This window comes from Haemaphysalis longicornis, unplaced genomic scaffold (assembly GCF_048455015.1).
Source record: "Haemaphysalis longicornis isolate Haplotype H1 unplaced genomic scaffold, Haemaphysalis longicornis Haplotype H1 scaffold_6, whole genome shotgun sequence".
In the NCBI taxonomy this organism is placed as follows: domain Eukaryota; kingdom Metazoa; phylum Arthropoda; class Arachnida; order Ixodida; family Ixodidae; genus Haemaphysalis; species Haemaphysalis longicornis.
Genome location: NW_027526407.1, coordinates 156146587 through 156159916, shown reverse-complemented (window position 1 = coordinate 156159916; position 13330 = coordinate 156146587). Strand labels below are relative to the sequence as shown.

General features: G+C 50.0%; 1 protein-coding gene across 1 annotated transcript; it reads left to right on the top strand.

Annotated features, from left to right (window-relative positions):
• The first annotated feature begins 7099 nt into the window (after positions 1–7099).
• Positions 7100–12485, top strand: LOC144143333 (uncharacterized). Its single transcript, XM_077675102.1, has 3 exons — positions 7100–7639; positions 8340–8502; positions 12369–12485. Exon 1 carries the CDS (start codon positions 7100–7102, stop codon positions 7631–7633), a length of 534 nt encoding a protein of 177 aa, XP_077531228.1. The 3' UTR covers positions 7634–7639; positions 8340–8502; positions 12369–12485.
• Positions 12486–13330: the final 845 nt, after the last annotated feature.

The following is a 13330-nucleotide window of genomic DNA, read 5'->3' as shown; positions in this document are numbered from 1 at the left end:
GTCCCAAGTCTCCGCTCGACTGCTGTCATCGACACCGTAAAACACAAGGTTTTGCTGTCGGCTGCGATTTTCTAATCTGTTATTTCTACTTTGCAAGTCTTTAACTCGCTGTGTCAAACTAGTGATCGCATTCGCCTGCTCCGATGCTGATTTGTTTAGTCGTTCAATCTCTTGTTTAGTTTTGCCTAGCTTTTCATTGATTTCCGGCTAGCAGGTCATGGTCCCCTCTACCTTTTCATCGCTTCCCAGAATGTCCTCTCCGCGCCTCCTTCGGTCCGGCATGGGTCGCTCTCCCCCTTTCTCAATCACTAATTTCAAAGTGGGCTCCGCGGGAGAAGGAATGCGGCCGTTCGCAGATGCCACCATATTTCTGTGTCCGCACGTACCGTGGGCCGCGAAAGTTCTTTCCAATTTGCTTTGACGCTGAGAGGGCCGTTTTCAGAGAAGCCCGCTTTTTTACTTGACCGGGGCAGCGAAGGGCCGCAGCGGAAGAATTCTCCGAACTTATACCCCTTTGGGTCAACGTTCATTTGCAAGCTTTGCCGACGCGCAGTATCCAAAGTTGCAACCTGGATTAGCTGCCTTTAATTGTACTTTTCCCGTATTGTTGGTATAATAAGTACCTAACGTTATTGAACAAAAACTTTCATATAACCGGCCAATGAAACTCATCATGAATATTCAATCTGTGTTGTAGATGTAGCTAGGTAAATCGTGAGTACATGAATTACGCATCATAAGTCATATTGAAACCAGCGGAATAGGATTTCATGGTTGCTCGAATTATACCTTTATAGGCTAACACTTTTTTTATTAGTGGTTGCGGACTTGGAGCCTTATGTCAGTATGTAGTTAGCTAAGGAAGCTTTTATGGATGCAGGCCTGTAAGTTCTCCGCCAAACGCTTTCCTAATTCCGGCTAAATGTTGCTTAATTGTCACACGTCTAAAGGTTTGCAGTTATATGTTGCGCTGTAGCCAGCCGCAGAAGCTTTTATGGGTGCCTCTGTTTAGCTTTAGGGCAGGTTCTCTCCAATAGCTGGCAGAAGACAGCTGAATCGTTCGAAGTATGTAGACTATTAGAGCTAGGCAAGGACCTATACCCAGCCAAATGAGTCTTTATGGCTTTCTCTCTTTAGCTTTAGGACGAATTCTTTTCAATAGCTGGCAAAAGACAGATGTATGGTTTTGTGTCTGTAGAGTTAGAGCTAAACAACGGCCCATATCCAGCCATATGAGCTTTTATGGATTTCTCTCTTTAGCTTTAGGACGAACTCTTTTCAATAGCTGGGAAAAAGACAGCTGAATGGTTTCAAGTCTGTAGACTTGAACTGTAGACGCGTGGACGTCTACACTGTAGACGTCTGTAGACGCGTGGAAGCCGCCCCGGGTCGAATTTGTGGCCAAGTAAGTAATGAAGTTCTCTATTACAGACCGCTTCGGGGGAACACTAGGCTGCCGGCTGGGAAATACTGAGAGCGGTGGCCTGAGGGGCACAACGGGCTGAAATGGTAGTGAGTATCAGACGCAAGCGGTGGGTTCACTGTCTGAGCTGTAGGCCCGTTCGTCACGTGGCGTTTCGTCATAGGCTGTTTGGTCACATAGGATCACTCGTCAGAGGACATTTTCTCAAGGTCGTCACAGGAGCGGTAAAACGAAATTTGCGGTGTGTTTTTAGATGTGTGGTAATTTGTCATCACTCATTATCGTTTGTACATGCTGCGTAATGGTTGCTGAGTAAGAAACTGTAATATTTATAACCAATTTTCTCACGTTGTTATCGCAAACTACGTGATTCTCGCCATGCTTTTTCGGCAAGTTAAGAAGTTTTGTACTATATCTTTCCCTGCCTGTGTGGCACATTTCTGTACCCAGCTTTCTCGCTCAAAATTCCGACCTCTCAGGAACCAAGCAAAACCACTTGAGGAAAGTGATATTTGGCACAAAGCATGAAGTCACCGTGGCAATGAAAACTTTGAACAAATTTTCCAGGTGTCTGAATATTTTGTGTGTAATTCGCTGTCAAATCTTATTCCCCATGCACGTTTATGGGACAGTTTCCATGGCTTAGGAACCTACTCGCGCAACGTGCGAGACTTGCAACTGTGCACAAAGCAAGTTTTCACCCCCAATTTTAGCTGTGCAAAAGGACTATACATTTCGCTAAATAACTAGAGAGTAATCACTGTTGAAAGGACTGCCATGAGCGGTAAAGCTGCACATCCGGGCCGGAGGAGAAGCAAGATAAGAAGGAGAGAGCGTGATAAACAAAAAAAAACTTAATTTCAACCATGACCTGCAACAAAGCAAGAGGGAAGGCCAGCGCACCAACTGCGAAAGCGTCAACCGGGTACGAATTACCCGAGTTGAAGCCACTAACACCCTCCCCCCTACCCCCACCCCCTTCTCGACATCCGCCCGAGACGAAACTTCCAAACATGCCATGCTTCCAAACGAAGTTTACCCATGACGAGTCGACTGTGGCGAGTGGGCCCGTGGGTGCCCGAGCGGGCGGCAACACTGAAAAGGGGGGCGCGAGTTCTTCTTTGTAGCCCGTCTTCCAAGAACGTTATCAGGCTACGTACCTGCCTCATTTTTCTGTCTAGGGTTGTTGAACTCGTATCGATATTCTTGACCAACTCAGGCCACCCTACTTGCCCACTCTGGCTTGCATTCTTCAATGAACTTTCCCAGATCACGGCCGGACTCGATTCTCCTCCTCCTGCGCTAACCTTGAATAAGAATGCAGTTCCCTGGCGCCAAGCGTGCAACATAAAAGTACTCCGGATGATTTATGAAGTGGTTCATAAATTGATAAATCAAGTGTAACAGGGCGCACAGACGGAAGAAAAATAAAAAAATAAAGAGGGATTAAGAAATAAGACAGCGCGCTCGTCGTGTCTTATTTGTCTTCCGTCTATGCGCGCTGTTACACTAGCCATGAACCAGTTCATAAATTATCCGGAGTACTTTTATGTTGCACGCTTGGCGCGAGGGATTTGTACTCTCATTCCCACCGATGCGTAGGCGAGTTTTACCCGGCACCGGCTGCCACAGGTCCCCGCTTGGGTTTATAGCTTGCGTACGCGGAAACAATATGACCAAATGTAAGCCACATTGGCACAGAACATTGTTGAAGGAGTAGTGACCCGAAAATTTTACGTTCCACTTTTATTGCTTTTATCGATGCTTAATGGTCTGGTAAACCCTAAACAGCGCTTTAAACACTTCTGCGCGCGATAATTAATTGGATTGAACAACATGAAAATCATTCATATCAATTTACCGCTTTTCATCCCGAAAGCGCACACGACAAAATCCCGGCATGACCGCGCCGACGTCAAAACACATCGGAGGCCGGTGGGGGCGTTTCAACCGCGCCGCCTGTAAGGTCCCCAGCCGCTGCCGGAGCTGAACAACTCAGCTGCCTGAAGGTGCTAGGCTTAACATTGCGGCGGAAATTCGATGACCGCTTTCAATAAAAGTCCTGATGGCGACTTCTATTGCGATTCCGGCTATATTATCGCTTCCTTTCCAGTATGTGGAACTTGATTTTTGCCAAGAGTGCCTGTCAGGGCTGCGGTCATGCCTGTAGCTTTGGCTACGTGCACCCGTTTGTAAATGCGGCGGCGCCCGCTCGCCGCTCGCCGGGCCACGCGCGTGAAGTGACGTCACGAGTTTTTGACGAGCGGTTGCCGCGTCACTTCTTTTGGCTAACACGGTATGTTGTCTCGCTGATGTGCCGCTCCGCGTGCCGTTCCGTCGGCTAATGAGATCCAATTAGTGTATGTTCTTCGCGTCGCAGGCCACTCATATTTCAGCCAGGGTATTCTGTTGAGTAAAGGAAGCGAACTGTGCAATAATATTAACGCGGATAATTGGTGTCAGTACTGCTTCAACTTCGAACGCGGCCGCTGAATCCATCGCTGTCGCTGAATCCATCGCTGTCGCCTTTCAGCTTCATGTGGTCTGCAGGGAAACCGGTAGAAATTATTACAGCGGAGGTATTCACGGCTGCAGTTGGTGGGTTGTGTGTGTCCGTCAACACGTCCGAGGCGGCAAATATGCTTCGCGGATGATCCAAGTTTATCGCGAATGCCCAGCAGCGGTTGCAGCAACTCTAGTTTTGTCAGAACTTACCACAAAGATACCAATACATGAAGATGACTGGCCGCTGAGGCGACTCTATCATTGCGCTGAGCTTTACAGCAATCCCTCGTTAAAACGAAGTCAGCGGGACAGCGGAAAGTTCCGTTATAAGCGGTATTAGGATATAAGCGGCAACTCGAGAGAAGCTAAAGTAGTTAAACTTTAATCGCGCCACAACCACGAGGAATCAAAGCACAATGCATTCAGTGGAGAAAAACTTTATTCAGGTGCAAAAAAGGCAGTGAGCTTTGGCTGGTTCATGTTCTTGCAGTGCGCCAGCAATTTTACCACACAGTGACTGGCGTCCGAACGCCTCTCAGACGGCAGAGCGAATGAGGAAGATAATGCAGTGGCCACTTTTATAGAAGAGGGGTGGTGCGGGGGCGCGGGCGTCACGGAATGCTAGGAGAGCTTCACGCTGGAAAGCGTCACAAATTCCGTGGCTCGAGTCCGAGGTTGTTTTTGTTGAGCTCAAAAAACAACCGCTCATTGTGGGTACACAGCGCAATCATGAAAACTGACCGGCTTTGCATGATCACTGGGCAATTTTTTTCGTGAAGTGTGCAGCCGTGCAGTTTGCAAAACAAGAGTTTTTCGGCGCCCCGTTGTTGACGACAGTGCTTATTATACGCTTCAAGTGTCAGTGTCGTCCACGCTATTGACCAATGCCTAGGAACAAAATTCAATGACCTTCCCACGCATTTGTACCGTTTGTCTAAAGTCGGATGGCGCGAATCGAGCATGACCGACTCGAGAAAATCGCAGGGGAAACGCCAGCTTGTTAAGCCTCCATGTTGACCGCCTGACTTGCCGCTGTACCGCCGCCGCTCGGCCATGCCTCCTCTCGCCACGCTCTAAGCGGGTCCAGCTCTTCGTGCTCTTCGAGTAATGCGGCCTAAAATGCACGCGTTTGGGTTGGGGCTAGAAAAATTTTCGAGTTAAGCGATTTCTTTATAACGAGGGATTACTGAATTTACTTGGCGTGGTTAGTCAGCTCACAGCCTAATTGTGAACGTTACAGAATTCCCGGCTGCGGCCAATACGTTGTGCATGCATGGTTACACAAAACGACTGCTGTAACTCCTGTTTTATGATAACTTCCACAATAAAAATTGTATGATCTCTGTCATTACGGCGAGTTTCGTTTACTTTCCATCGTTACGTAGTTCACGGGCAACTTGTAAAGCTTTGCGGCAAATACAATTCCATCACAAATCATGTGCAGCTTTCCCGCTCATGGCAGTCCTTTCAACAGTGATTACTCTGTAGTTATTTAGCGAAATGTGAGGTATTTTCCGCAGATAATATTGGGGATGAAAACCTGCTTTGTGCAGAGTTGCAAGTCTCGCACGTTGCGCAACTAAGTTCCTGAGCCATGGAAACTATTCCATACAAATGCATGGGGAGTAAGATTTGACAGAGAATTACACACAAAAAAAATTCAAAATCCGGGGAAGTTATGTTAGTGTTTTCATACTAACCTTGACTTATTGCTTTATCCAAATATCACTTTCCTCAAGTGGTTTTGCTAGGTTCCTGAGAGGTCTGAATTTTGAGCGAGAAAGCAGCAGAAAACGGCCGTAACTCTCGTTCCATAAGAATTTTAAAAAGATATACGAAAATAAGCCACCAAGGAGCTTCTAACTTTACACGGGGGTTTGTTTACTTGTCGTGATTGATTAGTTCACAAATTGGAAACGTTAAAGGGTTCTTGCCGCGATCAGTACATGACATCTAAGGGTTATCCCCCGCAAACAATTATATGACAATTAGCCGCCAAGACTACTCGATCAATATAGCAAGTTTCACCTATTTGTCGTAATTATGTAGTTCCCAGCGACGTCGTGAGCATTGTGTAAATCCCATCTGCCACCGCGGAGGCTCAGTAACCGAGGCGTTACGCTGTCCAAGGCGAGTCACCGAAGGACGCGGAGTCGATCCTGCAGCGTTGGCTGCTTTTCTGTAGTCAAAAAGCGAAAACGGCCGTGTTTCGAGATTTCTTCAGTTGAAGATGGCGAGGAGGCCGAAATTAATCCGGAGCCCTCCATTGTGGCACGCATGATAGCCCTTGTGTATAACTTAGGTGCGTCAAACCCCACAGTCGATCACAATGCGTGGGCTTCTGCTGGGGTCTGCTGATTGCTTGTTTGTTTGTCTGTTGAGAAAAAAATACTCGCTGCAAGTTTCATTACGTAATCATAGAGGGATAGTTACCACATTTACAAAACGACAAGAAAAAAAAATATGTGTCCATCCTCTAACCATGGGTGGCACGTGCATTGCATACGCATCCTAGCTGGTCGTCCGCTTTTACAGATATTCATTATTTCTTGTCACCGTGCCCGCGGTGTTTGTGCGGCGGTTGTCGCCGCAGTTACCAGCAGCCCACAGAAGCCCAGAGCTGGACTTTTTTGCGACGGCGGCGCGACCTCTTCGTCGTACACTAGCTCTTTCGACCGAAAACCACTACCGCCCGCGCGCGGTCACGGTCGAATTACCCCTGCACGACCCTTGGTGGTCGTCCTTTTCCTATGAGCCGGTGCTTGCACATTTAAGCGGTACTGGGCCCTTTTTTCCGCATCCGGAATGCTCTAGTGTCTGCAGGCGCGGGGATGACTTCCGGTCTCGGAGAAAGGCTTCGTGGAACTGCATGATACGATGGTCGAGCAGTTGTGGATGCGCTCCTGCCGAGTGGGCGCCTTTGTTTACCCCTGATTCACATCCGGAGGCACCAGCTGACCAATCAGGTGATCTGGAGAACCAATCAGGAGAACCCCGCATCCCCCCATCGTCTCAACCCTTTCTATCTTCTCACCCCTTCCAATCTTCTTCTAACTACGTCACTCGTCCCGCCCCCTCCTGGTCACATGACTCTGCCGGTTGCCCCGCCCCCTTTCGTCGGTTGAGTTCTTAAGACGGAGAATCGAGCAACGGTCTCACAATCGCCACCACATGGCTCCAACGCGCGCAGAAGCATCCCGCCGGCGGACGACAGGGCCTTACAGCGGGCATCGCGCCCACACCAGCGACTCCTCCCCGACGGCCCCCGGACAGGACAAGCCCGAAGACCGGAACAAGCGCGAGAGGATCCGGGTTGGCAAAATCAAGGTCGCCTTCGAGAGCCTCCGCCAGTGCGTTCCCCGCAAGCCTAACGAAAAACCCAGCTATCTGAAGATACTCAGAGCGGCCACCGATCGCATCAAGCACCTAGGAGAGCAGGTGGCTCGCCAGCCGCCGCCGTTCGACGCCGAGGACGTCCAACTGCACGTGGACGCCGTCCACGTCCCTGCAAGTAGCTTCCACGACCACGTCGGGTCGGCAGGGGAAGAATCGCCGTCTTCGAGCGGCCAGCCGTCGCCACTACCGCCGGGAGGCGAGGTGCAGCCAGACGTCGTGTTCCTGGAGGCCGCAGGCGAGCTCTCTCCCCCGTCAGCACTGGCCCTTCCGATGCACGTCATAGCGAGCATCTACGACCCGTACCCGTGAATACCGGTAAGCAATCCAAAGTGATCACTGATCACCGAAGCTCGCGAAGGGCAATCTAGTCGGGCCTGACGCTTTATGAGTGCACGTAGGGTAGCGATGAACCTGTACTCGTTATACTTTTTTGAACGACCGTTGTTCCGGGCGCGAAGTGCCAACCGAAAATTGCGTTGCGAGAACCGCAATTCGAGCTTGCTAGCACAAGGAGTTTGCATCGGGGTGAGTTCTTTACCCAGGCGATCACTCGCACCTTATCAATAGGGGAAATAGACTTCTTGCCGCGCTAAGAACTGAGCATGCGCTCCATTAAGCACCGTGCGTAGTTGTAATCACATACGTTCAAACCTTTTTGTACCTTTTTCATACAAGCACGTGTATATATATGTTCAGTGTATGTTAATAAATCAGTTGTTAGTTTGCGCTTCGTCCTGTTTTGCAGTCTTCCTCGTCCTTGTTTAGTAGTTTAAGCGCTCTCCACTCAAGCTATGCAGCACCAACTAGCCCCCAGATACGCCCTGTTAACTCTCGTCAACTCTGTTTTATTGCTCCTGGAAGCTGGTTCAATGCATTTGGACCAGTGGGAGTTAGACGAGCAAGCCCGTACGGTCGCTGGCATAACTTGCCGTTAGGACGTCGTTTTTGTTCGTACTCTTGAAATCTTTTCGCCGGCTTCCGCTTTACTGACGCGTAAATTGCTGCTTGTTTCCAGCCCCGCTTCGAAGGTCGCCCGCCATGGACGTCGTTTGCCCAACGTCTAGTCCCTTCGCCGCGGTCGGCATCCTTTACGGACGACGAGCCATTGGGGAGGAGAGCGCAAGGAAAGGCGTATGTGCATCGCAGTCCTGCCAGCCTGGCTACCCCGGTTCCGCTGGGTAAGTTTGCTTGGTTTCCTCGCTGCTGTTTTCTGTGAAATCGCCACATTTTGTACGGCAAAATATTTAAGGCTGCATGGCCGCTTCGTAATGGACATTTTTCTAGTACGGGTCTCGCCTATAGCGGCAGCCAGGCCGACCTTAACCAGAAATTTTCGTGTTACGTTTTTTCCGTTGCTATGGGGGCTTTTCGCCCACTAATCATAGAATGGCACGTTAGACGGTCGATCGCGGATTAAACAATCATTTACGGTGTTGTTTATTCGTGTCAGTTTCCGATTCGATAAGACGAACGCCAAGCGGCCGCCATGACGCCACCATTCTTGTCGCACCGCTGCGGGTCTGTACGAGCGAGCGGACGCCCAGACCGGCTGAGGTCTTCACCATCACGTGTACACCCGGTGTAGCAGCGCGCGCCAACCGCAGCCAGCGCGTCGGCACGTCACGGGGGCCCGACGTGCGCGGTTTCGGGCGAGTAGCAGATGAAGTCATGCTGGCCGGCTCTGGTCTTTCTCGTGCGGGCAGAGATTACAATTGATTTTTAAAAAAATTAGCGGTGGCTTAGCTCGCCTATGCCAGGATATACGTAGCGTGAGCTAAGGTTCGGCTGGTTATTCTTAGCTTTCCTGGTTCTGTGGGCTCAGCCTCTTGGCGACGCTGCTATGCTAGACGTTCCTCCGGTTTAGCCTTATTCTGTTCGTTCTTCTTACGCTAATTGCCAGGCAACTACTTTGAGATCCAATGAGTTAGGCTTCTCCGCTCTTCTGCGCCGCTGGCCAGCAATATCGCTCTACTTCTCCAGCAAACGCCCCGCTATATGTTCACCCCCCTGTGCCTCTGCGCACGCGCACAAAATGATAGGCGCTGTCAAGAGGCTCCGGCGCAGCGCCAGACCACGGCCGTGGTCAGACTTGGTTACTGGGTAATGGAGGCGCACAGCTGGGCACACGCCGGCGCCACCGCAGCTATGACGTCATTCCACTGGAATGCGCAGACCGGCGAGGCGCCCGGCGGCGGGGGCTCCTGCGCGCCATAGAGTTTCTCACCAACTCACCTAGAGGGGAATCTGGCGCTAGCGTCAACGTGATTCGGCGAAGGCGCTCTACGCCTCCATGAGTGTAGTGTAGTGTGTAGTTCAGCCGGAAGTTCGGCGTAGCATGGCCGGCAACGACTTCGTGGCTACGCAAATTGATTTTTTGTTTAAACAATTGCTGCCAAAAGTGCCGCTGTTAACAAACTTTATTTTGTACAAGACACTGCGTTAGAGGGCTTATATTTCAAAACAAATTTGGGGGTTACAAAGAAAAAGAAAGCAGAAGTGCTCCCTCTGGCTCACGCCGCCAGATACAGCGGGGCGTCCCGGATTTATTTTTTAAATATTACATGCTCCAAATTGGGTGAAGTTTTCTTTATATTCTTGTAATATGTAGCTGAGAAAAATGTTTAGATTGTCTTAAACTGTGTTCTTGCTTCCTCTCAATACAGTATTATTATCGTATGCTACGCGTTTTCTCAGGCGAAGCAGATGCAACTAGAGATGCAAGAATGATGCCATCGCGTCGTATTTATTTGCTTTGTCAAAGCAGATATAAATAAACTTAGAGGCGAAGCCTATTCCTGCAAGTAAGTCTTCAAGCACCCGCGAAAGCATTATGAATCGATTGATTGATTTTAGGGTTTAACTCGCCGACGCAACGCAGGCGATGAGGCGCGCCGCAGTGGAGGGCTCCGGATTGATTTTGACCACCTGGGGATCTTTAACGTGCGTCGAAATCTCGTACACACGGGCGTTTTTGCTTTTCGCCTCCATCAGAAAAGCGGCCGCCGCGGCCGGGAATCGAACCCGCGACCTCGTGCTCAGCAGCGCAACGCCTTAGCCACTGAGCCACCGCGGCGGGTGAAAGCATTATGAAATTGCAGGAAAGCGTTAAATGGCAAATAAATGGCTTGTCGAGTAGCTATGTATGTTGCCTCTTCTCAGAAGGCGTAAACTGCGCTAAGGAAGACGCTACACAGAGAGAGGTACACAAAGACAGGCGCAGTTTACCTGTCTTTGTGTACCTCTCTCTGGGTAGCGTCTTCCTTAGCGCAGTTTCCCCCTTCTGAGAAAATGCACCAACTCGCCCAACAACAAGTCCTTCTAAACGACGTATGTTGCCTCATTGCGCCTGGCCAAGGCAGTGCATGCTTCAAGGGGTAAGTAAACGCATCGGCGGCGACGAGCGATGCGCAAATGGTAACTGAATGTGCGCAGAAAACGGATAGTGTGAGCTAGCGTAGCTTATTTAGTGGCTGTAGTGCACATGTGGGCGGCGACGGCCAGCGGTATGAAGCGGTATATAACAGGCCGCTGGGACCTTCGCTCGCTTTTTGCTGGCCAGAAGCAGCCCACAAGCGAGCGGCAGCGGTGATACAGTGAACTGTAGCGACGACGACAGAGGACATTCGCGGCAGTGTATTAATTTTTTTTCGCCTGTCGCTGTCACCCAGGCCAGTATCTGGTGTTGTACCTTCTTAGTTACGTTTTCGGCGTCGCTTGTCGCCGTCACTGCATGTGGTCACCCCTTCATCTTAAGAAACTCGCCGCTAACGCGAGAATATGCGTGAAGTGCTAATCACACTGTTATTTAGACATATCTGTGATATTCATTGAATGCCAGAAAGTGGCATCCCGAAAACGGAAAAGCATTCCGAAAACAGAACTAACAAGCACTTCAGAGCCGAGAAACCTAATCCATAGCCCTTTGTACTAGCCACTTGCTGCAATCCGATTCTCACACAACCCACAATTCCCATGTCGGCGTGCGATCGCAGCGACACTTTCCGCACTAGGTGATATTGAGAAACTCTATGCGTGGCCTCCGCGATTTGCTGCCGGCGGCGCGCCCCGCGCCGCCGGTAGCCGATCGCGGAGGCCACGCTCTATGCTGCGCGCCAGCTGTGCGCCGTGTGACGTCACTGCTCCTCGCGCACGCGCAGCACGACTTTCCAGGAACCCCGCGAAATTGCTCAACTTCGGCCAGTGTAGCTGAAGCTACAATATGTAAAACTGAACGGCTACTGATGAAACTTGCCGGGAGATATCTCCTAATAAAAAGGGCGAATTTTGCGTCACTACTCCTTTAAAGCCGTGGTGAGGCACGCCCCGATAATTTTGCGGTCCAAAAATCTGCGCACAAAACTTCCTCGCCTTTTCTGACCCATTCGTCACCCTTATTTCACACGGAAGCGAGGCGCGTTTCGTACATGCAGCGGGCGAAGTGCTTTCACCTGTTTTTTCTGTGCTTTTGTTACTTCCTCAATGGCAGCCCTGAGTCCGCACCACGAACGGCCTCAAACGCGCTTGCCCCTTCACTTTATAAGCTTTGTGTTTGTGTGCACCCGGGTGCGGATTCCCCCAAGAGCTGTCCAAAATTGCGGGCACAAAGCTGCAGCGGAAGAAAGCAGTCGCTGTTGCTCCAGCAGCAAACTCGCGGTGCGCCTGTTTGCGTGTATCGCCCGTGACGGCCACGAAATAGCGAATCGGCAGCGCGCGCATGCGCAGACCGCTACTGGGAAAAGCTCCATTGACACCACATGTTTTGTGCGAAGCCGATGAGCTTTGACATTGCAGAATTAAATCCCCGGCGTTGTTTAATTCGGAGACTTCCGCCGAGTTAGCAAAGCATTATGCTGTTCCTTTTTGGCACCCTTCAAACCGCGGTTTCGGGCTCCAAGATACGGAACGTATGGAGAGAGCTAGCATATCGAGTCGTTCCGCACCAATGCAGTGTTCTGCGTGCACGGGAATGAAAGGGTGCAGCCCTTCCCAGCTGTTAGCCCGAACCGAAGCATTCATTGGTTCCTTTTTTCTTTCTGTTTCACAGCCGTGTTCCTGGTGACCAGAACCAAGTGAAGCAAGCCCGGGCGGCCATTCTTCCCGTGACGCCGCCGTTGCCACCCAAGTCAACGATCTCGGGAAAATAAACAAACGTATATGTACTACATCTGGGTCCATCTGTCCATTTGCACTCAGCTATGCTGGCATAGGGTGCCTAGTTTAGTGTATTATAGCTGCTTGCGACAAGTGTATGATACCCGGCGCAATGACGGAGTCGTCCTATCGGCCTATGTGCGTAACGCGCCAAACGTAACGTGTGTATGTTAGTATTGGTTGGAAATGAGGGGCTTGTTGATAGAAGACAGAAATAAGGGTACGCCGTCAAAAAAGCAAAGGAAAACAAAGGGGAAAACACGGTAGTTCGTTATACATATATAGTCTGGAAACATAAAATCTCACACAAAGCACGAGAAAATAAGGTAAGTAAAGAGAGAGGGACACGAGAAAAACAAAAAAAAAGTTTTCTCACTTTTCTGGAAGGCGACTTCCTTTCTTCAAAGTACAGAATAAGTTGGTTACAGGGTTATATGTCTAGAAAATCTAACAAGGGAGAGCGCAGGAAAGGGAAGAGGGAGTTTCTACAATGGGGAATTTCTACAGGAAATGAGTGTACATTGCTATACAAGGAGCAGGGGAAACAGAGAAAGGGTCAAACGAGCCATGAAATGAGATAGCTGTTGGCAGGCGCACATGACGCGCACCTGGAGGTACACATCTGGTCGGCACATGGTACCAGATCAGGGAACGCCGAGGTGGTCAGAAATGAATATTAAACGCAATAAAACAAAAACGGAAGGGGAGAGGAAAGCCATCACAGACGCTCACGTGAAGAAACGGATTACAAGGTGAGAGTATCAAAGCTAACAATGGTACCGCAGCCGTCTACCCAGGACATAATGTCCAAAGAGCGCGGTTTTAAGTTCTCTGGAATACGCATAAAAATCCGCT